The sequence below is a fragment of the Neofelis nebulosa genome, chromosome 4 (genome assembly GCF_028018385.1).
Source record: "Neofelis nebulosa isolate mNeoNeb1 chromosome 4, mNeoNeb1.pri, whole genome shotgun sequence".
Lineage (NCBI taxonomy): Eukaryota > Metazoa > Chordata > Mammalia > Carnivora > Felidae > Neofelis > Neofelis nebulosa.
In genome coordinates this window covers 150,975,050-151,001,128 of record NC_080785.1, presented here as the reverse complement: position 1 = coordinate 151,001,128, position 26,079 = coordinate 150,975,050, and the positions used below count along the sequence as shown (strand labels likewise).

The following is a 26,079-nucleotide window of genomic DNA, read 5'->3' as shown; positions in this document are numbered from 1 at the left end:
CCTGAATTCACCCAGGTTCCCAGAAGCCCCTGTCCTAGTTGCAGAGACCGGGGAAACTGTATTCAGGGGTTGGGAGGCTCATCCCAGCCCAGGGAGTCGGATAGAGCTGGGGCCTTTTCTGAGGCTGCACAGGAAGTGTGCCTAAACCCATAGGGTAAGGTGTGCTGGAAGGCAAGGGCACCAGGCAAGCCTACCCCTGCTGCTGCCCCTCAGTTCTGAAGGAGCCAAGCCCGGAAGTGCTAGGGTTGGGGGAGAGAAGGCCAGCAGCCTAGCCTCAGTGCCCCCCATGCTCTGTCAGGCATACCTTGACGGGGAGGATGAAACTGAGCCCAGGTGACCTTGACTGGGAAACCCCTGACCATGAAAGGGGGGTTTCAATCCCAGCTGTGGTGGTGTAGCTCCGCTTCCTGGTCCATGGGTGTTGGGGGAGGGGGAAGCCAAGGAGCCAGAAAGGATCTGTGGCCTGCTTGGGGGTAGAGGGGATATCTTAGGGCTGGGGTGCTGTTAATAATTCCATCCCGTGTTCCCCCGCAGCCCCTGCTCCTGCCTCCCTTCCATCCAGGCAGTTCTCAGCTCTGAGGAGCTAACCTCCCTTCTCTGAGGCAAGCTGCTCACCGCCCCCCACCCCCCACCTCACTCTAAGCCTGAGAGGTCTGGATCAGGCCAGACGGTTCGACCACCTAGCCCCCTGCACTACCCCCAGGTGCCTCCAGACCCCCTTGTCTGGCTGCCCCTTCTCTGCACCCCTTGCCAGCCCCAGCTCCTCGGTTCTTTGTTCGAACGTCTCTCCTCCGTCCCTCCCTCTCTCCTCCCTCTCTCCTCCTCCCTCCCGCCTGCCTCCCTCCCTTGCTCCCTCCCGCCAGGCTTCTTTCCTTCTTTCTCTGCTCTCCTCCTGGTGGGCTCCCAGGTGGCGGTGGCTGTTCCTTCTCTGTCCACCCACCTGGTTCGCCTGACTGGGGGCTTCTCTGAGGCCGAGGCTAAGTGGAATACATCTAGGGGCTGGCAGAGGGGAAGCAGCTGTGGAAGTGCCCTCCCCTTCCTTCTCTCTGTCCCTGTCTTCCTCTTCTTCCTTCCCTCTTCTCTTCTTTTCCATCCCTCATGCGGCCAAAGAGGGAGCCTGGACTTGGGTCTGAAGCCCCAGCAGACTTGATCACCCCCCATTCACTCCTTTAAAGGGCCAGGGCATTGTGAGAGGTCCCTGTAAAGGCCCAGTGGGGCAAACCCCTCCACCTTCCTGGATACCTTGGGGGCTCTAATGCTGTCGTTGGTGACCCTGCGCTTGTTACCACCACAATGGATGCAGAAGAAATGAGGTTATTGGGGTGGGGGGGGATGTGAGTTAACCTGAGCCCCCTGATACATAGGATCAAAGGTTTCTGAGGGACCCAGACTGTATCTTGCCCTCCCCAAGCCAGGACAGTGTTCCCCAGCTTCCTTGAGCCCCACCCCACTAGCAGGTCAAGTTCTTGAGCAAACACATGCTTGTGAGGACATGTGTGGGCATGCAAGTGTGGACGTGTGTATATCCACAACTGTTAGTGGGGGCCTCCCAGGTGTATCGGAGGGTGATGGTGGCTCTACAGCCCTTTCTCCTACCTGCCCCCTCTCACCAGAGCCTGCTATTCAGTCAGCACCAGCTTTGTGCCCCAACAGACTGGGGGAGGGGCTGGTTCTGTTCTCCCCTCCTCCAGCCAGTCTCCCCAGGAGGGAGCTTCTGTGATGGGTGGGGGATCTTGAAGCAACTTGAGAGGTGTGTCAGGCACTCTGGAGAGGGTGTTCCCACAGAGGGCACCACCTGGGGAATGGGCCAGGAGGCCTGAAGCTGCACTTCCTGTCTGAAGAACCACCAGTGGTTTGCCCTGGTAGGAGAGGCAAGGGCTCCGGGGCTCCAGGGGAGGTGGGTCTAGGGAGGCCTCAGGGTCTGTTGAGTGGAGCCTGACAGATGTGGATCCTGGGCCTTGCCTCAGCATATGGCAGCCAGTGCAGGGGATTAACAGGCCACAATACCTGTCACCCTACTCCAGGGTCTTAGAAATGGGCCTAGGGTCTTGCCTCCCATGGGAAAAGAGAATAGACAGGGCAGACCTGGAGGATGAGGCTCACACTGTCATTCTTGGTGCCCCCACCCCCAGTGTATCTGGGTAGGGGGGGGTTGGGAATTGGCGCTGGGTTTTGCCGGGAGGGAGCAATATGTTCTGACAACTGGTGCTGGGCTGCGTTTACCCAACAGCCAGCCTGCCTGGGGAGACAATATTTGAAAAACATAGTATCAAAACTTGGACCTGCTGGGATATGGGGGTTCTGAGGACACCGAGGTTGGCTCAGAGCCCGCCCCAGGCCTGTTGGCCATCCCAGCTCCACTTTCTTTGCTCTCTAGAGGCAGAGCTGGAACTCACCTGGCAGCAAGTCCTTCTGTACATCTTACCTGGATCCCTCCTGCTGTGATTTCAGATTTTGCCTCCCCTTTTCTAGCTGCTGTCTCTCCCACTTTGGGCTGTCTGTGTGTGTCTCACTTATCCTCCACTCTCTCCCATGCCTCTACCCCAGTAATCAGGTTCAATTTCCCTGTACTGGGAGGATAGGTTTGGCTGGAGCAGGCAGGACTGGATCCATCTCTTCCTCCAATCCTTGAGGTGGGCGAGGGAAGGAGCAGCCCATTTGGTTGGGGGTGGGCACAAAAGAGAGAGCCTGCTGGGAACTGGAGGGGACTGTAAGATTGCCTGCTTCAGCAGGACCCTGTGAATGGAATTCAGGATGCTGGGGCAGGGGGCATTGTTTGAGTCTCCAGTGGCCCCTGTTAGCTCTGGTGACCCCAGGCTGCACCTGGTTGTTTGGTCTTCAGGCCCATTGGCTACACCTTCCCAGACAAAGGCAGGTACAAAAAAGTATATCAAGTTTGCACACTGGGGCTTTCATGGTCCCAGGCTGAGGGTGTGAGCAAGGAGAGTTGGTAGGGGAGGACGCCCCTATCTGCCTTATACATTTTGATCTTGGTTCCCCCTTTCCAGGTGTCCAGACAGCCGAGCCTGCTTCCTGGGCCCTAGGCCCCTCCCACAATGCCTGTTGCTGGTCTTCTCCTTTGGGCTTCCCTACTGACTGGGGCCTGGCCAGCCACCCCCACCCAGGACCACCTCCCAGCCACGCCCCGGGTCCGGCTCTCATTCAAAGGTAAGAGGCTGCCTTGCCCTGGCATCCTCATCCTCTGTCCACAGAGCTTGGCCCAATGCTGAGGAGACAGGGAAGACAAGGCAAAAAAGACATATTGTGCAGCCACATGGGTCACCCTGGTTGTGTGGGTGGGGAGGAGAAGGACAATGGTAACTTGCCAGGAGAGGCTGGAGAACGGGCCACGTAGACATTTCAGAGAAGTCTCCCGAGTCTGGGCCCCTTCTGGAGGCAGAATGTGGGGTCTCAGTCTGGGTGGCCTAGGGTCTGCAGAGTGCCTTCCTCTGTGTGATAGATAATTGGGGAGAGAGAGATGCCACTTCCTCCAAACTTGTGGAAGCCCTTCCTTGCCACAGCTCTGTGTCTGGTCCTGCCCTGGATGGTCCCTGGGGTGGAAGGGCAGATAGTCAGGCAGACACTGAGGCCTCAGGAAGCTGGAGAGGCAGGACCTACTCTGCTGGGGTGTGGGTCTCTAGATGGGAGAGCTTCCCAGGAATCAGGGAGGGTGCTGTTGGCTGTGAGGGGAGGGCAGGCTACCTGGCTAGTTGAAGGAGAACACATGCTAAGAGACAGGTCTGAGCTCCTGAGATCCCCAATGAACACATTGCTTTGGAAGTCACTGGAAGGTTTTAATGATGGGTTGGGGTCTGCAGAGTGAGAGGTTCCCCAGCTTCATTGCCTTTGTACCTCACCCACTGGCAGGTGAATACACATGGCACACACTCAGGGTGTCCAAATGGCTCACTCACGAGCCACTTCCTCAAAGGTCTGTGTGATCAGAAGATTCTCCCCTCCGCCTGGGGAAAGGGGTGGCAGCCATGCTGGGATCTGGGGGATCTGGGGTCACTGCTGAGTTCTCCTCTGGCCCAAGGTCACTGTGTCCAGTGGGCTGCCCTGGGTGGGGCTCACTCAGCCCTGGCTGGCCAGATTTCCGGGCACACATATTGGGGTGAAAGGCTGGGCTGACTTTTCCTTCCTCAGGTTTGGCCGAGATCCAGCCTCCACCTCACCATGTTCCCACGTCCCCATGTCCCCAGCAGAGCCCCTCCCTTGTCCTTATTCCACCATGTGAGTCGATGGGGGGAATGAGGAGTGCATTTCTGAAGATGCACCTGGAAGAAGTCCAGTGTGGGGCCTGTGGAATGGGCTGAGGGTGATGCTTTTGGTTGTAAGAGTACCCCTTGCCCCCAGGCCTGGGAAGGGGAGAGATTTATTCTGCCGTTACCTCCATGCTTCCCTGGTGGATTTCCTTAGAGCAGATTAATAAATCTTGAAGGGGCCTGGCCCCCCCTCACTCCCTTCCCAGCCCAGGGTGCCGGCAGGGGGAGCAGAGCATCCCCTCCCCCCACCAGGGCAAGGGGGGTGGGGGCTTGTCTTCATACCTCTGGGACCCTAGAACCCAGACATCCACCCTGGGTAGTATTTTTGTCATCACCCTGGAGACCTATGAGGGGAAGCAAGAGAGATAAGACTTAGGGAGTTCCTCTATATGCTCCTTTTAAACCTTCTTAGATCTCCAGAGACAAAGGGCCAAAGACTTTTGTTCCTGTTTTCCAGAGAGAGAAACCGAGGCTCAGGCAAGGGCAGGGCCAAGGTCGGCCAGGAGGCAGAGGCGAGGCCAGAAATAGAACCCTGGTGTCCTGGCCTTGCTGACGCCCACATTGGTCAGGTCGATTCCTTCTCAATTAGCTCTGAAGCCGACACCCGCAGTGACTAAAAGCCCAGCTTGCTGGCAGCCAGCCTATGGTGCTGACTGCTGTGGCAGCCTGGGGTGGGGCCATAGGGTGCCTGGGGGCACCCTATCCCAGGTCTCTGTGCCCTCACACACACAGGCTTCCCGGCCCTGGATGACTTTCCCCATTCCCCACTTACCTCATGTTCTAGTTGTATGCTTAGAAATCACTTAATTTAGCAGATACTTGAGTCCCTACTCTGTGCCAGGCCCCCATGCTGAGTACCAAGGGGTCTGCAGTGAACAAGTCTCAGTCAGACTGTCTGAAAAGATAATGGACATCCAGTTGGTCAGTGCCACCTGGGAACCCAGCGCTTACTGTGAACCAGGCCCTATGTATCCACCCCCCATGCTGGACCGTCTCAGCACAGTCATGTACACAAAGTGGCCCTTGGTGAAGAGTAGGTCCTCACTAAGCATTTACAGAGAATGGATACCATCAGCCATAGAAACTGGGATCTCACAGCCAGGCCAGGGACTAGAAAAGGGGTGGGGGGGTGGGGGCTTCTTCTCCCAGGCATACCTGAGGTTCATAGAGAGGGTTGCTCTCAGAAGCGCTGGTGGTCACTTTGGCTCTATGCCTCAGTTTCTCCTTCTGTGCCTTGCCTGGATATAGCAGTTGGCATACCAGGCCCCAGGGACTCAACCTAGGCCCTCCCCACCCCCACCCCCCCCTTGGTCTTGCTGCAGTTGGGAGGTGCTAGTTCCGGCCTGGTTGGGCCAGACCCTCCCGAGCCGGAGGTGCTGGCATGAGGGGCCACACACTGCCCAGGGCAGCTAAAGGAACAAAGGCAGGAACTGGACCAGGCTTGGGCTTGCTGCCTGTGCATTTGCCTGGGCACCCCAGCCAGGCCAAAAGCTGAGAAAGTGTAAGGGAGAAGGGGCCCAAGGTTCAGTTAGAGTCCAGGTAGGGGGGGGCTCCTATGGCCCATCTCCTGAGCTTCCATTAGCAACACAGCCAAGGTCAGGCAGAAGTGAGGGGTCAAGTGGGGAAGATTTCCAGGAGAGATGAGGTGTCCTCTGAGAGCTCATGGATGCTTGGGACCAGAGAGCCTGGACAGCAGGACCCTTTCCTCCACCCATCCTTGTCTGGAGTCCCCTTAACCCCAGAGTCCCTTGCCAAGCCTAGGAGAAAAAGCTTTCCCTTCCCCCATCCTGAGATGACCCAAGCCAGGGGGCACCACCTCCCTCTGCAGCAGGGAGGTGTGAGTGCCCTGCCAGGTCCTTTGTTCAGCTTGGGGAATGTTTACTTTATCCCAGGAAGCCACCCCCACAATATGCAGCTGCCTGCTGCCTGGGCTGGCTTTGGCCAGGACACAGGGGCCAAGAGGTGTTTGGTGGAGGAAAAGGGTCCTTCCTGTGATGACATGAGGTGGCTGGGCTACTGGGGAAACCAAGGCAGGAGTAGGGAGATAGAGCAGAAGAGTCAGGAAAGATAAAAATAATAGAAGTAACAGTAGGTACCCATGATGATAACCATATGGTGGTGTCTCCAAGGCCTGAGAGGGGTCTCCATGGGTTTTCTGTGAGGTTTCCTGTCACTCAGCAACAGCTAGGGCCTGGCTCTGTCTGATGTCTGAGCTTGTCTCAGGACCAAGAGAGTGAAGGGTGGATTGGGGGAAGCAGGTATAGCCCTCTTCCATGAGCTAGGGACAGGGCTCCAGGATCCTGCAGTGCTGGCCTTAGCCTTCCCAGCCTCATTTCCTAAGGAGAGGGTTGAGGTTGCACTGGGCAGGCTTCTCATACCCTCTGCTTACAGAAGCAACAGCACTTGGGTTTGCTTATTTCCTGTAAATCCAGCCCTCCGTCATCCCAGTCCACTCCTGATCAGAGTCCCCTAGGAAGCTGTCTCCTTTTGGAGATGGAAAACAAGGGTCCAGGAGAGGAAAGGGCTCCTGTGTTCAGAGTAGCCCTGGAGTTTGGATCTTCTCTAATTCCAGGCATAACTGGCTTGCTGTGTGGGGAAGGACACTCTGTAGGTGGAGGGTGAGTGGGTAGGTGCTGGTCACTGCCTATGCACCCACCCCAGCCCAGCCTCTGAGCCTCTGGGGCTAATGGCCCAGAATAGTGCCACTACTTACGTCATCTGCATGTGGCATCAGAGAACCAGAGTGGCCAGGTCTCCTTGTTAGGAAATGATGAGATTGGAGGTTAGGAGAGGTCATAGCCTGTTTACTTCACCCAAGGGGGGATGAAGAGTGGGTGAATATGGGTTCAGGTGGAAGTGCCTTTAGCCCTGATGGAGCATTGCCCCACCCCCAGGCCTGACTGCACAGTGCGGAGTGGGGGATGTGCCATTGCCTCCCCAGGGGCTCCCTGGCCGGCCAAAGGAGGCTAGGAGATTCAGAACACAGAAGAGGAGGTGTTGGGGAGAGGCCAGAGGTGGCAGCAGGGAACTGGGTAGAGGTCAGGTGTTTCTGATAGCTACAGTGGGATTTGGAGCTAGCAAACTGGGGAGGGGCTGGTATTCCAGATGAGCCAGGAGGAGGGAGGTAGGAAGACCCAAAGCGTGAACTTGAGCCCAGATTCCTGCATTTAGGATCTCAGTTTTCCAGGAAATGGGAACTGCCTTACTCCTGAGAGGGGACTTGGAAGTGGCCACTTCGGGAGTTGGGAGGTCCTGGAGGCTGGCTGCCTCTCAGCTGGCCAGCAATTGGCGCGTGGAGAGAATGGAGCAGGTCCTGGTGCTTGCTGAGAACCTGTCTCAGGCCCAGCCTGAGTCAGCCAGTTCAGGGCTGGGGGCCTTCAGCTGTGGTCCTTCCAGGTCCAGCCAAGCCTCAAACGGGACCGCCACTAGCTGGGCCTCAGCAGCACAGGCCTTGTCTCTGGTTCCCTGGCATGACGCCCGCCCCTCCCTCTCTGGCTCCAGCTTCCCTTGGCACCGAGTGAGGAGCTGGTGCATGCTCAAGGAGTAAATCATGTTCCTTGGCAGCCCCCGCTGCTTCGTAATCGTAAAGAATTTAAAGAGAAACCGCCAAGATAAAAATCTCATTCTGGCCCATAAAGGTATCTTTCACTCTGTGGCTTTGGAGGCAGTGGCCTCAGAGTGGGCTCCTGGCTGTCTGCACCTGTATGTATGCACCTCCAACCCTGTGACCCCTCCAGGGGTGGCGGGGGGCCCAGAGGTTGTCTTCAGAGCCATGGGTACTTGGCCTCTGACCCCTGGGAGACCTCCAGCTCCTTCCATGGGACTTAAATTTGGTAGAATTCGAAGGTGGTGGTGGTTGAGAGGACTGTCCCTGAAGGCAGACAAGCCTGCCTTCTACTTTTGTCAGCTGTGTGACCTTGGGCAGGTGGCTTAGCCTCTCCAGGACCTGGCTCCCCCTGTGTAAGGTGGGGACCGCAGTGGCTCAGTGCAGGCAGCATCCTGAAGGCTTAGGCTGCTTTGCTTGCATCCTGGCCATGGATAGATCTTGAGTAGTGAGCCTCTCTGTGTCCCTGCTGCATTGTCTGTAAAGTGGGGATAAGAATGGTTTTGGCCTCACTGGGAGGCCTCACGTGGGAGGATTAATTTTGTGAATGCAGTTATGGCTCCTGTGAAGGAAGTCTCGGGACTTCCTAACTAGGAGCTATGCTGAGGGTGGCAGAGGGGTGAGGGCTGGTCCTGGGGGAGGCCCAAGGAATTCTGCACTACTTCACCTCTCCCTCGAGATTTCTAACCTTTGGTGAAGGTGACGGTGTTTGGAAAGGACTGCAGAAGGTACCCTGAGCCCTGTTCTGGGAGTGGGGTCAGGCAGAAATAGGATGCCACTATCATGGGCATCCGGTCAGGCTTCCTGGAGGAGGCTGCATCTCAACAGGGGCAGGGAGACTGTGGGAGGGAAGAGCAGGAAGCAGAGGTGAGGTGTGTGTGCCATAATACCTGGGGGAAGGGCAAGATACTGGATGGAGTCCTGCTCTTGCTGCTTTGACATAGCGTTTGTACTTGTTCCTTGTGGTTTTTAAGCTCTTTGTTCCTCATGGCAAAGGCACCAAATACATATGGTGAGGAAAATCCAATGAGAGAGGTGCACTGGGTAGGGCCATGCCTTGGAGGGAGCTCCCCACACTGAGATGAGCTCCCCACTCTGTTTGGGACCCATGAGCAGCCATAGTGACCCCTCTCTGAGCACTGTTATGGCTCCTACAGCTTGTGTTAGGGGTGACTGGACCCCTTGCTCACTTGGGCATCTGTACCACTGGGCTGAGAGCATGGTTGCCTGGCCTGGCCTGGTACTGTCCTGGGAATTTGAGCCCCGTCTCAAGGGAGCCCTTGGAGTTTTGGAGAAGCAGAGAAGATTCCTGCTGCATTTTTCTTAGAAATAGCAAGAGGGCCTTTGCCAGAGGCCTGGATGCCAGAAGGCTCCGGTCTGAATCCAAAGCTCAGCTCACGTGGGTGCCTGAGCTTGGCAGGCCTGTAGCCACCGCTTCCCACCCTGCCACCGCTCCACCCCTCCCCCACTACTGCTCTCCCCCCTCAACATACCCCAGGCTGTTTAGCAGTCTCAGGGAGAGGGTGGAGGCCTCCTGGGTTCCAGACCCTGACCACTGGTCCTGACCCAGCAACGAATGGGCCTGGGTGGTGGCTGCTGGCCTAGGATCCAGGAGGCCTGCCTGTGGGGGAGGGAGGCCTCAGCTAGGCTAACTTGTGGTGTTCTCACCGGGGCTGCTGGCAAGTACGGGTATCTGCTGCATCTCTGTAAGGCAGGGACAGCCCCAAAGCAACAGGCCCCTCCAGGGACCAGGAAGTCTTTGGGGTGTGAGGCCTCAGCTCCAGATCCCCCTTCCCCCACTCTTCTTCCTTCCTTCCTCCCTCCCCCTCACCCCCCCCCTTGCCTCCACCCCTCCCATCCCCACCCTGACCCCCTCCTTGGCTTCCTACCCGGACGTGCTCTTTCCTCTGAGGTCTCTGCACCCAGCCAAGAGCCATGTTTCTTTCCACTTAGGGCTTGGTGCTGATGCTCTCATTTCCCTCCAAGGGCAGCGTCCACTGCCTGTGTACTTGCCGGTCGGCCAGCATGGTGGGTCCCTTTGGGTCAGACGCTACAACTGGCTGAGGAACAACTAGAACTAAGGGGCCCTGTGGGCTCCTGCAACACCCAGGGGGCCTCTGCCCAGGGCAGCCTGTGCTGTCGCTGTCGTTTGTTTTGTTTAACACCCTCCTGTCCCAGCACCAGGCTTGTGTGGAGAACTCACTGCCTTCCTGGACTGGTGACCAGCTGAGTCCTGTTTGGTCTCCCAATTCTGTCCTATTGCATCCCCTAAGGCTGACCCTAAGTACACATCTGTCTGTTCAATGCCTCAGTTTCCCCATCTGAATGTTGGGAAGGAGACTGAGACTGTCCGGACATCCTGGGACTCTCTGGGTGGGTGACATGAAGGGCTTGTAGGGACCCCAGGAGTCCAAGGAGGGCAACAGAGATGGGGGCTGGGTGCAGGGTAGGGGGAGGGTCTTGACACCCACTAGCCTGTCAGTCCCATCCTGGCCTGTCCGTCTGGTTGATTTATCGGAATAAATGAGCCATGGAGAGTTTGTTGTCTTTTGCAGTCAGGGAGGAGGTGGCGGGGGAAGGGGGGAAGGAGTGAGGGGTTTCCGGGCTAGGTCTGGAATGTGGGAGGCGGGGTGGGCCCCTGAGGCCAGTGGAGCTGGAGGCCCGATCCACTCTCCCCACCTGAGAAATGGATCAGTGCGACCCCTCCCCACAGGGCCAACTGTCTTCCCAACCCCCTTCATGCTTCTTGGGGCACATTCCTGTGTGAGCTGCTTGCCTGGCCCAGGCTGCTGTCTCCTACCCCATGCACAGGGGCTGCCTGGTCCCTGCAGGCCAGCTTTGCCCCTGCACTGTGTCCTTTCCAAACGGGTAGAGCTCTGAGCTCTGCCTGGCTGGTAAATGCCCAAAGGTGTCCTCGTAGGCATCTGCACACGCTGTTAAGGGTCCTACATGGACCTACAAGGGTCCTCCTGGCTCCGTCACCAGCCCAGACCCAGATGATCAGGTGCCATGGGGGTGGGCAGGGATCACTGGAGCACCTAGGCTAGAGAGCTCCCTACCTGCTGGGACAAAACAGTCGAAAGTTATTGGACATCCTCGTGGGAGAGAGGTGTAGAACCCTGGGTTTCCAGCTGGAGTGTGTGCCAGGGTATGACCCTGCTGCGTCTTCCCTCCTGGCTTTTCCTGGGTCAGGTTGAGCTGTGCCCCCAGCCTGTCCTCTCCTGGGCGGAGTAGGCGGGCACTGGGGCGGAACGGGCGTGGGAATAGCATGGCTGAGCCTGCTGGCCCCAGGCTCCAGCCCTCAGCCCCCAGCCCCCAGCCCCCAAAATGGGAGGGAAGCCTACAGTGGAGCTTTAGCCCAGCTGGGTGGCTCCAGCTTGGCTCTGGCTTGGTGTTTACTGAAGAGCTGGGATGTTTACAGTAGCCCTTAAGAGGGGCCCCCTAGTTCCAGAGGATTTCCCAACTTGAGGGTCCCACTGGGGCTCTTCAGACTTCACTACCTTCCCACACCCCTGGGGTAACATTTCAGAGTATAGGGACTGCAGCCATCCCTACCCTCACCAGGACTGGGCCAGTGTCACAGCACCTGTCCCTCTGCCCTCCACCCTGGTCTTGTGTCCCTTTCCCCTGGAGGAGCCGACATTCCCAGGAAGTGGCTGCTCTAGATGGTGAAATACGGTAACTGGGTCCCTAGTTCAGACTTTTAAATTAAATTCAATCAGAGCAGTTATTGAATATAAACACACCAAGTCATTTACATGTTAATTATGTTGAATGGACTACAAGGCCATAATTAGTTGCTAATTGGGTGAGAGCGGCTGTAATTGGTTTTGTTGGCACCGACCTGGCTCACCTGCCTGGGGGGAAGGGGGGGCGAGTGTGGATGGCTCCTGGGGAGGCCTCTGGGTGTCCAATATGGAAAGCCTGGCTCAGGAATGGGTTGGAGGGGACAGATATTAAGGGGTTTTGGGCCAGAGGAACTGGAACCTACCCCCCAGGGAAGAGGCAGCTTAAACCCTAGGTCTGGTTTCTAGGGATTCCCATTCAGAACATTCCCCGGATAGAAAAGGGACTGAGACAGCAAGCCCCTGGATCAGCTGTGACAGTCTCCCCTGTCCAGCTCCATGTGGGACCTGACCCTGAACTAATGGTAAATGCCCAAGAGAGTCCATGGGAGCACAACACAGATATCACCCTGGTATATATCCCTGCAGATGCTGGGGCCCTGGGTTGGCCTAGCCAGTGTTTAGGTTTTGGCTTTGGGGTATGAATAAGGTGGGTGTGCTAAGCGGGGAGGGGGGGTGGAGGGAGTGAGGGGGAGGGAAGGTGCATGGAAAGGCTTCAGGGGCTGCCCTGCCCCCAGCTCAGTCTGGCTGGGGCTCCCAGGGTTGTAAGGCTGCGGCCAGGGACTGAGGCCTTCCGGCTGGCCGCTCATTAAAAGAGGATTAGGCTGGGAGCCAGGGGGCCAGCCCAGCCCCCAGGCCTTCCTCTGGGGCCCCTCACAGCTTTGGGGGGGTCATAAGGGGCTGGGGGCCACCCCTCCCTAGAGCCCCCTGGGGCATCCAGTAGGGACTGTCTAGGCCCTGCCACTCCTTCTGCCGCCAGTGCTGACATCTCGTCCACCTCAGTTTCCTTCCTTGGAAGGGCAGGAGGATAAAGCACTGACAGAGACCCTGGCCAGCACCCCCACCTCTCACCCCCAACCTCATTTTTCTTTAGCTCAGGGATTAGGGCTGCTCTGGCCCACATGAGGTCAGAGGTCAGGGCTGGGCTTCAGAGACCCTCTATCACCCCCAGTACTCAAGCACAGCCAGGGGAGGTGACACTGTCAGTCAGGACCTGCTGCTTTGTGAGGCTGTAACCAAGGGGGCGGGGTACCACCTCCACTCCAGGACCCCCTTTTTACAGCAGCCCCTGCCTCACTGACAACAGAGCCCGTGTCCTAGAGACAGGCAGCAGGGGTCGGCAGCAGGGGTCAGGGCCGCCCACTTGGGGTCTTCGGGTGAGGGCTGCAGACACACCTCCTTAGTGCTGTCCACACCCACCACATCCTTTAAAGTGAGGCATCAGCTGCTTCCAGCGGGGAGGAAACAGAGACCCCCAAGGCTAAACCCCTATGGACTAAGAATGTTCCTGCCTCTGGACGTTTGCCAGGCCATTCTGGGCCAGGACCTTGAGTGTCTAATGGCCATAGGGAAGTTCTAGAGGCTGGGAACGGCTGCGGAAATGAGGTGTCTGATGCCAGAAAAGGCTCTTCCTTCCCAATGACGGGAAAAGCCTTTCCGGATGTCACCCCACCCAACCTGTGCCCAGCCTGGGTGAGGGTATGGGGGTGGGGTGCCCTTCCCAGGAGGCATTATCTGGGCACACCATACTCTCTCCCCAAGGTCAAAGCTTATCCAGACTTGAGTTCTGACATCCACAGAACCTTTGATTGTGCCCCAGCCCTCCCTCAGTAGTGCCATGGAGATGGGGGAGAGGTGACACTCCTGCTATCAGAGCTGGGCCTGGGATAAGTGGAGCAGAGGAGAGGACAGGCCTGAGGACATGGCAAGACCAGGTCAACACCGACCCCCACAACAGATGCCCCCTTGGACCCCCAGTTCCCCTTGGCCCAAGTCTCTGCTCCTTAGTGGGGCTGGGGGCCAGGAGGATCTAGCCCTGCTGATGCTACAGGTGTCAGAGCAGGAAACCCAGGACTACTGGCCCACTTCCTGCTCTGTGCCAGGCTTCTTGGAAGAATGAAGGCCTCCAGCTCCTTTGCCCTATGGCAGGTTAGAGAAGGGGGACAGGATACTAGTTTCACTTCTCACCCTATGTCTTGAGGTGAGCACCACTCTCCTCTGGGCCTCAGTCTTCCCGTCTGGAGTTGGAGTACAGGGCTGTCATGGGGACTCTTGTTTTAATTCTTTCCTACAATCTGACATGAGTGAGATGAGCACTGCAGCCATGGACTGCTATGTCCACAGCCCTATACCCAGTTTACTCCGGGGACCTGGAAAAGTCATCCTTCTCCACCTCAGTTTTCCTTTCTGTAAGCTGGGTTTAGATGGATGATTCAGGGTTTAACTCTGCTCCTGAGTTGGGGGTGGGGTGGAGACAGGCTAGAGTTAGGGGAAGGCTGGGGCTAAGTCAACAGGAAGCCCCTTCCTGCCCCATGGCCTTCTCTGCTCCTCACCCAGCACTAGGAAATGGTATAGCCAGGATGTCCTCCAAGAGATGGTGACATCTGGGAGCCAGCTTGCATGGGGAAAGAACTTGGGACCACATCCCATTCTCCTGTCCCCACCAAGGCAGAGACAGCCCATGAAAGATGGTGGGGGGGAAGTCCCAAGAAATACTCTGCTGTCAGCATTTCCCGGAGTTCGAAGCAAGACCCTTACCTTCAGGGATCACCTTGAGTGTCAGTATTAGGAGGGCTCAAGAGATGGTCTAGATAGGAAAATGAGGACAGAGTGCCCTGACTGGGGTCATGAAGCCCACGCCAAAGTCAAAGATTCCTGAACTTTGGTCCCACCCCTTTCCCACCCCACATGGCCTCATGGGGGCTCCCCCTCAAAGTTTCCACAGTGACCAAAACATCATGTCCTGTGACAACAGAGCCATTGACGCCATATCCCATGGCCACAGGGAGGGGTCCCTGGGGTCCTGAGTCACATGCCCTGTTGAGGGAGGGAGAGTTACCTTCAGGCCTTGCCCTCCCAGTGGGTAGTGCTCACCACCAGGACTGGCTTTGCCTGGGCCTGCATCTCCTTTAGCCCCAAGGATCATGGACCTGGGTGGGAATCCTATCCCTATGCTCTTGGTCCTGTCACTTCTCTTCTCTTGCCTTGCTGTGCTCATCTGTAAATCAGATGTTGTCAGCTCAAGGTTTTGCACATAATAGGTGCTTGATGAGTGAATGGGAGGCTCCCTCCAGCCCCACCTCCACCCAGGGGTTAGGGAGCAGGGACTGCAGGTTTAGGAGGAAGGATGTCAGATCATAGGGAGTCTCCTGCTCCCCATGTAGGTCTGCTGAATGAATGGTCTCTCCCCTGCCTTTTTCACAGAAGGGGATGGAGCCTGGAGTGCTGGGGCTCTGAGTTGTGGAGGGTTACTTGGACTTGGGGCTTGGGTACTGGATCACAGAAGGGGGTTCCAAATTACAGAGACCCAAGACTGGGCAGGGATGGAGGGTAGATGTCCCTGGGGTTAGGTATTTGGAGCTTACTCTACCCTAGGTAGGGAAAAGTAGGTACACACTTGAACCCCTGCCTCCCTCTCCTCCATTGGCCCCCAAATGCCCCCTAACCCAGTAGAACGGGTAAGGGTACAACAAAGACCGTGCCCCCAGCCGGGGTATAAATAACCCCTGGCGGGCTGTCCCAGCCTGGGGGGGCTCCCCTGGCAGCCCCACTTCCTCTCTGGCTGCTTCCTGGCCCTGGGGGTGGGGGAGTGTTTACTTTCCTGTTGTCACTATGGCTGGGTGGCCAGGCAGGGGACTCCAAGTGGCCCAACAACAGGTGCAGGACAGGTGCCCAGGCTGCCCTGCCTAGGACTTCAGAGGCACCGCCGGATAGGCGGGTGAAGCCGTAGCCAGGCAGAGATCGGCCCTTTGATCCCTTGGCGTCCCTGCGTCCCAGCGGTTGGCCAAGGTCATCACCTGTATTCTCTCATCGCCACACAGGGCCGGGCAGGGCAAGGCCTTTGCTTGCCCCCCCCCCCCCCCCCCCAGCCCCTCAGATGTAATTCTGGGTCTGCTGTGGGAGTCCCCTGGCTCCCAGCCCACTTCCCACGCCCATCTCAGCATATCCTGGAGCTCCCATCCGAAGCTGCTCTCAGGCACAGCCCCTCCAGCTCCACTTCAGGGTCCTAGCACACAGCAGGGGTCATGGTCAGCCAGGCCAGTCAGAGACAGCTGCCTGAGTCAAGGTCAACTTTCACTGATGGGATGAGGCCACCTGCTGGTCCCATCTTCGGATGGCATCTAGGGCCTCGGATCTCAGCTGTTCTCCCTTTCCAGAACTCCCCCTTGATTGCCTCACCTAGGAAATGGGTTACCAGCTGTGATGTGGGAAGATGGTATATGTATGATCGCCTTCATGAGTGCCTCATCTGGTGCAGGACATGTGTGTGCACACGTGCGTGCCTGGGCCACGTGCACACATGCATGTGCTCTTCTGTGTGCCGCCATCTCAAGCCTCCTGTGCTGGTGAATATTCATCACCTTCACTATAATCTTTCCTCTCCTGCTGAGCTAAAAATAGCTGGGGGTGGGTGGAGGAGGGGCTTGACAAGAAGACCCCTTGGCTCTCCCCATCCCAGAGGAAGGTTCCCAAGTTTTCTAGAGTCCTGTGTTCGTCATTGGCCTGTCACTGGCCAAGTTCCTTCCTGTCCTTCATCCCTAGAAATGAGGACTTTCCCCCAGCAGTCTGGGGATGGGAGGACCAGGGCTGCCAGACTCATGCAGAAGAGAAATGAAGGACTCAACGGGACCCTGCCCCCAGGCTTGGGACACTAGTGCTAGGGGGAGGGCTTCTTTCCCAGGAAAGACTATTCCTGGCTGGTTCAAAGTGGCCTGAAAATTCCACCTGCAGCAGCCCAGTGGGATCTGGGGGAAACCCAAGTTCTGTTGGACAGTATAGCTCCAGCAGGGCTTTTCAGTGTCCTGGCTAACCACCTTCAGACAAGGTGGGGACCATAGTGTGTGTCAGCTTGGCCTTCTGTCTGGTGGGCAGCTGGGGTGAGGACAGGGCATCCCAATCTGTGCCAGCGTCTGCAGGCTGTCCTGGATGCACCTGCCCCCCACCCCCAACGCCCCAGCTCGTTAACCCTTTTAGGCCCCTGTGGAAAGCAGGCCCCACCCTGAGTGTGGGAGCATTAACCCCCAGCTAAGCAAAGACTCTTTGATGCTATCACGTGCCCTGGTCCACGCCCACTGGCTTTCATTGGGACCCAGAGACTGGCTGGGGCTGCCCATGAGTCAGGGCTTTAGCTCTGGGTGTGGCTCTTTCCCTGGCCTGCCCACCTGTCCCACTTTCTCCTCTCAGCATCTCAGGGACTAGAGAGGGAGCTCAGTAAGCTCTAGAGGGGAAGCTAGGGGTTTAAGACAATTGTGTGGTAGGGGTTCCCCCCTCCCCCCCCCCCCGTCAAAGGGGACATGTCTGGCTGGTGCCCAAGGATCCTAACTGCTGCCCTGACCTCCACCCACAGAACTTAAGGCCACAGGCACTGCCCACTTCTTCAACTTCCTGCTCAACACAACCGACTACCGAATCCTGCTCAAAGACGAGGACCATGACCGCATGTACGTGGGCAGCAAAGACTATGTGCTGTCCCTGGACCTCCATGACATCAACCGCGAGCCCCTCATTGTAAGGGCCAGCCCAGGTGCCAGGTTGGGGGGATGAGGAACATGGGGCCCCAGGGCTGCACCCTCTGATCCCTGTCTCTGGCAGATCCACTGGGCGGCTTCCCCACAGCGCATTGAGGAGTGTGTGCTCTCAGGCAAGGATGGCAATGTGAGTGCAGAGAGGTCTACAGGTGGCATGGGGGGGAGTGGGGGCAGGTGACCTCAGGGAGGTAGTGGGGCCAGAAAGGCATCTGGGCACCTCCTTGGCTTTCCCTCTGGCCCCAGGGTGAGTGCGGGAACTTCGTCAGGCTCATCCAGCCCTGGAACCGAACACACCTGTATGTGTGTGGGACCGGCGCCTACAACCCCATGTGCACCTATGTAAACCGTGGCCGCCGTGCCCAGGTAAGCCGTGCCCACCCTGGCCCTGTGCTGCCCCATTAGTGGCCACATGCCAGGGTTCTGATGGGAGGATGAGCTTGAGCCCCAGCCCTACTACTTTCCAGCCCTGTGACCTTGGGTGAGTGACTTCTTTCACTTCTCAGAGCCTCGGTTTCCTCACCTGAAGATGGGGCTAATAGCTGCCTTTCTCACAGGTCGGTGTGAGGAGGAGGCAGTGAGCTAACGCTCCCAAGGCTCTTAGCACTGTGCCTGGCATGTAGTAAGCGCTCGCTCCATACGTGCAACAGTTCTCCTGGCTGTGCCTGTGGACCGTGCCCCTGCAGCCAAGCCAGAGGGCCTGACAGGGCCTCGGCATCAGGAGGCTGGACACCTGGGTCAGCTTCTGCCACACGGCCCGGGGGAGAGCTGCCCCTTCCCCAGCTCTGCCCCACCCTGCCCGCTTCTGCCTTTTTCCATTTCCATGTGGGCATGTATGTAAGCTGGTGTGACCTTGTAGGACAATTGTGAGAGTGATTGGACTTAGGGACACGTGTGTGCAGGTGCTCGACAAGCTGTGTGTATGTGTGCACGCACAGGCACATATGTGTACTCTGGGGGTCCGGGTGCTCGCGTGTGTTCCTGGCATGTGTGGTATGAGAGGCTGGCAGCCCGGGCCCGCTCCCCCAGCCCCTGCCACCCCTGGCTCTAACCCCTGTTCCTCATCTTCTCAGGCCACGCCCTGGACCCAGATGCAGGTGGTCAAAGGCCGAGGCAGCAGAGCCACGGATGGTGCCCTCCGCCCGACGCCCACAGCCCCACGCCAGGTGGGACTCATCCCTCCAGGCCCTTGCCGGGCAGCACTGCCTCTGAACTGAACTCACTCTGGGCCTGGCCTTCCAGCCAGGAACCTGCACCCCAGGCCAGTCTCCCCAGTGTCTTCCCTGTACTCTGGGAACCCCATCCCACTCCTTCCCTGGCAGTGCCCTCAGGCTCTGAAGGCATTCCCAGCTGGATTCATGTCAGCCTCAGTGAGCCCCTACAGGCAAGAGATCATGAAGGACCAGGTAGGGAAGACAGCCTGAGGACAGCAGTGCCTCAGCCCTCAACATATGTGTGTAGACGTGCATGAGCATCTGCCAACATACACTTGGGCACGTGTTGTGCATTCTCAAACTCACACCTTAGGTAGCATCCAGAGTCAGAACGTGCCACATGTATGCAGTCTGCCATATTACTCTCAGGTGTCCATGCCCCATGCCCCATGCCTCCGTGGGTCGTGGGTTGACACAGGTGTCCCACATACTCCCATGCTTGGGATTCTGCTCCCTTGGGGTGGAAGGGACAGAACTGTCTGTCCACTAGTCACAACTCAGGACTGGGCTGGAGGGCCTGGGGCTGGGCAGGGGCGGGCAGGGGGGCAGGGGCTGCCAGTGAATGATAGAGCAAGTGGTCACTTGAGCAGATGTGTCTGTGACGGGGAGTGCTGAAAAGTGGGGCCGTTCAGACTGCACGTGTGCCCAGGGTGTGAACGGTGGGTTCCGTGTGCTGACAGTGATGCGTGCCAAGCTGTGTGTGCAGCCCCATGCGTGCAGAAAGTCATGTGTGCAGAGTGTAACTGGAAGCGGGCCTGTGTACACCTTCCCATCACCATCCCTGCCACCTGCTGCCACCTCCTTCCTGCCTCTGTGCCTCTCTCTTTTCCCTCCCTTCGTCCCACGAGCTCATCCTGGTCCCAGTGCCTTCAACAACCTTTCTCCTAGCATCTTCAGGGCTGGGCTGGGAGGCATGGGGGGCTTTGTGAATCCCATGTGGTCTGGGCTGGACCCCTCAACTCCTTGCCCACTGTGGAGACATGGGGAACTGGGGGCTCTGCTGAGGGGCAGAGGAAAGGCTATGGCCTATTATTCTGTCCTGAGGACCACAGGTAGGACATAAAGCCTGGGGACACGGTACCCTCAAAGCCTTCTGGCCTGGTGAGACCTGGCAACAAAGGTCAGGACCAAAGGCCTTTGGTCAGTACCTCCTGCCCTGGTCAGGCGGTCAGCCTCATCTTGGCCAAAGACAGGCAGCCACAGCTCAGGTCAAGCCCAAGGGGACCCTGACCAGAGTCATCCTGAACCAGTTGGCATGGAGGAGCTTCAGCCCCTGATTCCCAGGTCTTATCTGAGACCAGGAAGTAGCTCCCTTGGAACGTGCAGTGTGGCCCTGCCCTGGGAGATCTGGCTGGACAGTTAAAACACAAGGATATCTGGGGAGTGAAGGGGTGGCTTCAGGGTGTCCCTCGGGGCCTGCTCTCACCCTGGGAGCCTGATGACCCTTGCCCTCCCCAGCTGTGGGACCAGCTTGGACGATGCTGAGCTCCCCTCTGCCCTGCAGGATTACATCTTCTACCTGGAGCCCGAGAGACTCGAGTCAGGGAAGGGCAAGTGTCCGTACGACCCCAAGCTGGACACGGCCTCAGCCCTCATCAGTGAGTGCCTCCACCCCACCCTGGTTCTACAGCCTAAGTGTGTGGCCTCTGCCTCTGGAATGGGGGTCATGGCACCAACACTTACCTCAGGGCAGAGACCATGACCATGCCATCCCTGAACCCTCCCATGGGGCCCCACCTGTCAGGGGGAGGGTTATAGACCAGACCCCAGTGTGAGCTGAGGGGTAGAGACTAGTGGTGTGAGCCTCTCTCCAGAGTGGGTACCCCCAGAAGGGGGTACAAGGGGGGGCCAGATCCTACCCTAAAATAGTGTCCATGCAAAGGCCAGAACCCTCCCAGCCACAGGCCACCTAAGAGAGAAGAGAAGCTCGGTCTGTACTGGGAGAGGTATGAGGGGAGTGGTTCCCTATACATTCTTGGTTTGTCTGGGAGGCTGGGAGAGCCCCACAAGGAAGCACGGATGGAGAGTCGTGGCCCTCTGACCAGTGGTGGGGGGGGGGGGGGCAGGTTTGTGTCGGGTCTGGCCCAGGAGAGTTGGGAGAGTGTTCTCTGAGGAGGGGTCCTGCCTGGGACCTCATGAGTAGCTGCTGCCCCTACCGCCAGGTTGGGTGAGCCCACCAGGCCCCTGGCCCCTGTACTCTGCCTGTTTTCTGGCTGCCCGACCCAGTCTGCCTCTCAGAGCAACTGCTGAGCACTGTGCCACCTCCAAGCTTGGGAAGGGTCTTGGGGTGGAGGTGGGAGACATTATCCTCCCCGTCTTGGTGAGTGAAAAGGTCAGCCTGATGGCAGAGCCCTGACCAGGGAGTCTGATGGGGGAAGGCAGGGCCTGCCCTGGGCAAGTCTAGAGCCAGCATGGTTACTAAATCTGCAAATTTTCAGGTATTTTGTGAGCCAGCTCTTACTAAACACAGTTATTACTAAAAATTAAATTCTATAATTTACAAATAAATTACCTTGAAACAAAGGTAAAAATACTCAAAACTCATTACTTCCAAATTATTTTACTACATTTTATCATTATCTTTGTTCTTGAGGTTATTTGCATCTGTTGTATTTGTGGGGTAGAAATACTATATCATAGTGTTGGCAGCTCTCCCCGGCTCCACTGTCAGTGACCCCAAGTTAGTAGCTTGAAATCAGCCATGGTGGGAGTATTTACACTACAGAAATTGGCTCTCACTACTAATCAGAGCCAATTGCTGCTAATCCCAACCCTCGCAGAGCCAGGTTTTTTGTTTTTTGTTTTTTGTTTTTAATGTTTATTTATTTTGGAGGCGCTTGGGTGGCTCAGCTGGTTAAGCGTCCAACTTTGGCTCAAGTCATGATCTCGTGGTTCATGAGTTCAAGACCCACGTTGGGCTCCCTGCTATCAGTGCAGAACCTGCTTTGGATCCTCTGTCTCCCTTTCTCTGCCACTTCCCAGCTCGTACTCTCTCTCTCTCTCTCTCTCAAAAATAAATAAACATTTTTAAAAATAAATAAATAAATGTATGTATGTTTATTTATTTATTTTTTTTTTTTTGAGAGAGAGAGGGGGACAGAGGACCTGAAGCCAGCTCTGCGCTGACAGCAGTGAGCCTGAAGCGGGGCTCGAACTCACAGTGAGATCATTACCTGAGTCGAAGTTGGATGCTTAATTGCTCAGCCACTCAATTGACTGAGCCACCCAGGCAGTCCTCAGAGCCAGTTGTTAAACATTTACCAGCACACCGCTGATGAGACAGTCATGCCCAGGGGAGCCTGAGGGGAAGATCGGACCCTGCTCTGAAGGTCATTTGCGCTGTACCCTGGTCCTAACAAAGGGATCCCCTAACTGACCCACCTGCCCGCCCACAGATGAGGAGCTCTATGCTGGTGTGTACATCGACTTCATGGGCACCGATGCAGCCATCTTCCGCACGCTGGGAAAGCAGACAGCCATGCGCACAGATCAGTACAACTCTCGGTGGCTGAATGGTGAGGGCAGCTTACAAGACCCTGGGTGGGCAGCACATCTAGGATGGGGCAAGATCTTCAAGAGGCACTCATGGGGGGTCTGGCCCTGTGACTGCCTGGGATGGGGAAGAGCAGGGGCTGTTCCTGTACTTGTCCTGGGATTCTGTTGGGGAAAGAGGCTTTGTTGGAGGAGCACTTGCCCAGCTGACCACTGCCTACCTACAGACCCTTCATTCATCCACGCTGAGCTCATCCCTGACAGCGCCGAGCGCAACGACGACAAGCTCTACTTCTTCTTCCGCGAGCGATCGGCAGAGGCGCCGCAGAGCCCCGCCGTGTATGCCCGCATTGGGCGCATCTGCTTGGTATGTGCTGGCAGGGCCCCATCTCCCCGCCTCCCAACCCAGTGCCAGCTCCAGCAGCCCTACTCCAGCAGGGGGTGAGAACTGATCTGACCCTGCTCCCTGTCTGTCCCCAGAATGATGACGGTGGCCATTGCTGCCTGGTCAATAAGTGGAGCACGTTCCTGAAGGCGCGACTGGTGTGCTCTGTGCCTGGCGAGGATGGCATTGAGACTCACTTCGACGAGCTCCGTGAGTAACCAGCAGGCAGGCTGGGTCCTGTGGCTGCTGTGGGAGGGGTGGGGGCTGGATGGGTGGTCAGGGCACCTTTGGTGGGCCCCCTGGGCAGGAGTTGGCAAGGCCCTGGGACTCCTGGCTAATGCACCCTCCCAGTGTCTTCTCCCTCTGCCCACAGAGGATGTGTTTGTCCAGCAGACACAGGATGTGAGGAACCCGGTCATTTATGCTGTCTTTACCTCCTCGGGGTGAGGCTGGGGCTGGGGCTGGCTGTGGCAGGGTGTGGCTGGATTGGGGGATTATATGACTTGTGGAGGACCCCTGCCTGGTGGCAGGCTGTGGGGTGGGGGCAGGCTGGGAAGAGGCCCTGGGCCGAGGGTCTGCCCTGCCCACAGCAGCCGCCTGCCCTGCCCGCAGCTCCGTGTTCCGAGGCTCTGCTGTGTGTGTCTACTCCATGGCTGATATCCGCATGGTCTTCAACGGGCCCTTTGCCCACAAAGAGGGCCCCAACTACCAGTGGATGCCATTCTCAGGGAAGATGCCCTACCCACGGCCTGGCACGGTGAGGACCCCAGTCATTCCACCTTTCCCTTTTCTATGAGGCCTGCTTTGGGTTAGCCCCTTTGTAGACATGGGCCCCACTATCATGGAGCTCCTGGCCAGGTGGGGGAGGCAGAGCATACAAACAAATCAATCTACCATGTATCCATTCAAATAAAGCTGACATTTAAAACAAAACAAAACAGGCGCCTGGCTGGCTCAGTTAGTAGAGCATGCGACTCTTAATTTTGAGGTCATGAGTTTGAGCCTCATGTTGGGCATAGAGCTTACTTAAAAAAATAAATAAAATGAAACGAAATACCACTTACACAGTGTCAGGCTGTGAAGAACCCAGCCAGGACCCTGAAACAAAGATGACAGCCGGGTGTGGCAGGCTGCTTGGAGGGGGTGCTGTTTGGGAGCCAAGACAAAGCTGGAGGGCAGGCTGGAGTTGGCGTAGGTGACTAATTGTAGCCAGGGAGATGAGGGTGGGCAAGGTCCAGCCTGCAGGGCCTCTGAGGCAGTGGGAGGTGACTCACTTAATCTTAGTGTGATGTGGGCCTCTGCAGGAGTCTAAGCAGGAGAACCGCATGATCTGTTGTGGCTCTGTGTGGGCAGGGCTGGGATGGGGGAGCTGGTCTGAGCAGAGGCCAGGGAAGGCTTCCCCCAATGGTGAACTTGGAGGCCAGAAGGGTGGGCTGGAGTTGAGCAGGGGTGCAGAGCAGGCTGAGGGAAAAGTACCAACGAAGGGCAGAGCATGCGTAGGGTGTTAAAGGAACTGGGAGCTATAGTCCCTTGAGGAGGGGTGGGTGGGGGTGAGGAGCAGATTGGAGGAAGGAGACAGCAGGGTGGGGAGTGAAGACGTGGAAAAGGAGTGGTCAGCTCTGCCTAATGCCACAAGGTCCTGGTGCATGAGGCCAGGGAGGTGGCTGTGGAATTTGGTTGTGTGGGACCTTGGGACCTCTGCTAGAGCAGGATCTGCAGAGGGGCTGGGTGAGGGGGAAAATCCTGGATGGGACCTCTGAGGAGCAGAGCAGGTGGATGTGATGGGGACAGACAAAGGAGAGGCGTCTCCTGAAGTTAAGGGCTCCAGCAAGCCCCACCCAGGCCTGACGCTCATCACCTGCCTGCAGTGCCCTGGCGGAACCTTCACACCATCCATGAAGTCCACCAAGGACTACCCTGATGAAGTGATCAACTTCATGCGCAGCCACCCGCTCATGTACCAAGCTGTGTACCCTCTGCAGCGGCGGCCCCTGGTCGTCCGCACAGGCGCTCCCTATCGGCTCACCACTGTCGCCGTGGACCAGGTGGATGCAGCCGATGGGCGCTATGAGGTGCTTTTCCTGGGCACAGGTACCCACTGCTGCTCCCGGTCCCTCCCACGCTGGGCCCAGTGGGTGGAGGGTGCTGATCTATGGGGCTGGGACCTACCCTGCTAGGGGTTGCCACAAGCTTGCCAAGGTCAACTCTGCTACCTTCATCCTTTGGAGCCTAGATAACTGAGAAAAGAAACCCCATCACCATCCCTAACCCCCCAGGGGCTGGGAGAGCAGGGAAACTGGGCATCTGGGGACCCGTGAATGGTCAGGAAAGAGGGGACAGGTGGCAGACACCTCTAGGATATGTGGGTCCAGATACTGACATACATGCTCTCGTGTGCACATGCGCAGGTGTGCCCATCACAGTTCCAGTCCCTCAACACGGAAATGCCTCCAGCATCCTATGCTCAGCAGTGCCCAAATTGAGGGTCTGGGGTGGGAGGGGCAGACCCTGGCCGTGACCCCCTCCCCCATTATCTTGGGCCCCTGACATCCAGGGGAACTTCTTCAACCTTGGCACAGAGCTTCTGCTCCACTGCCCTTGGGGGGTTGGGGCCCTGGTGGGGGAAGGGGCTGAGGCTGGTACCCCTTCCCCAGTGTCCTCAGCCCCACTGAGGCCCTGCCCGGCCCGTTCCAGACCGCGGGACAGTGCAGAAGGTCATCGTGTTGCCCAGGGATGACCAGGAGATGGAGGAGCTAATGCTGGAGGAGGTGGAGGTCTTCAAGGTGGGTATGACACCCAGAACTGTTCGTCTCACCCTGGCCCTCCTTGGTATCAGCTTCTGACTTCAGACTTCAGACCTCTAGGTCAGGGCAAGGAGGGCGTCCCCAGGGCCCCAAACTAATCCCTATCTTTTTTCAGGACCCAGCACCTGTTAAGACCATGACCATCTCTTCCAAGAGGGTGAGTTTTGGTGAGGTGGGCTGGGGGTAGGGACAGAGCCTGTTCTCCCTTGGGGTCCTGCCCTTGGCATAGGGATGGGGAAACTGAGGCATGGAACGTGATGGGGGCTGGCTGTGGGAAGGCAACTGACAAGCCCCTCCCCCTGCTCTCAGCAACAACTGTACGTGGCCTCAGCTGTGGGTGTCACACACCTGAGCCTGCACCGCTGCCAGGCATATGGGGCTGCCTGTGCCGACTGCTGCCTCGCCCGGGACCCCTACTGTGCCTGGGATGGCCAGGCCTGTTCCCGCTACACAGCGTCTTCCAAGAGGTGTGGACCCTCAGGCCCTTGGAATTTTAGCCACCGGACCCAGGGCCCTGTCCTGGGGGTTTGGTGGTGGATATATTACCCTAGGGGAGTTTATGGATGGGATTCCTGCCTGGAGTCTTGGGGGTACAGGGGCCTGGGGCGGGTGGCAAACTTGCTTGAGAATACTTGCTGAGGCGCTATCCTCATCTAGGCGGAGCCGCCGGCAGGATGTCCGGCATGGGAACCCCATCAGGCAGTGTCGCGGGTTCAACTCCAACGGTGAGTGTGCTGTGACTCACCACTGGGCACTCCTCACAGTGTGGAACCCTGTGAGGCCCATGGAGCTGCTCCCAGGGAAGGATTCTCACGTGGTCCATGGGCGTAAGGGGGCTTGGGATTTTAGAGATGGGATGTCCCTAGCCACTCCCTCAAGAAGTGGGTGCCTGATAGTGCAGCCCTGTCTTTATACAGGGTGGATGTCCCTGCATATGCCCCTTGG

At 57.5% G+C, this 26,079-nt stretch overlaps 1 protein-coding gene across 3 annotated transcripts in view; it reads left to right on the top strand.

Annotated features, from left to right (window-relative positions):
* Positions 1-26,079, top strand: part of SEMA3F (semaphorin 3F) — a 29,741-nt gene that overhangs the window by 1,460 nt on the left and 2,202 nt on the right. Inside the window, exons 1-17 of one of the 3 annotated variants that reach the window (XM_058726869.1) lie at positions 2,612-2,633; positions 3,009-3,168; positions 17,062-17,222; positions 17,307-17,369; positions 17,486-17,605; positions 18,313-18,405; positions 19,958-20,051; positions 21,849-21,968; positions 22,173-22,312; positions 22,426-22,540; positions 22,704-22,773; positions 22,943-23,087; positions 24,199-24,421; positions 25,025-25,113; positions 25,250-25,291; positions 25,444-25,601; positions 25,792-25,859. In XM_058726869.1, coding sequence (XP_058582852.1) covers positions 3,057-3,168; positions 17,062-17,222; positions 17,307-17,369; positions 17,486-17,605; positions 18,313-18,405; positions 19,958-20,051; positions 21,849-21,968; positions 22,173-22,312; positions 22,426-22,540; positions 22,704-22,773; positions 22,943-23,087; positions 24,199-24,421; positions 25,025-25,113; positions 25,250-25,291; positions 25,444-25,601; positions 25,792-25,859 — 1,813 coding nt within the window. In that variant the 5' untranslated portion in view covers positions 2,612-2,633; positions 3,009-3,056. Of the gene's footprint in view, positions 1-2,611; positions 2,634-3,008; positions 3,169-17,061; positions 17,223-17,306; positions 17,370-17,485; positions 17,606-18,312; positions 18,406-19,957; positions 20,052-21,848; positions 21,969-22,172; positions 22,313-22,425; positions 22,541-22,703; positions 22,774-22,942; positions 23,088-24,198; positions 24,422-25,024; positions 25,114-25,249; positions 25,292-25,443; positions 25,602-25,791; positions 25,860-26,079 lie in introns of those variants that run through there. The other 2 variants (XM_058726868.1, XM_058726871.1) reach the window with 2 other exon arrangements.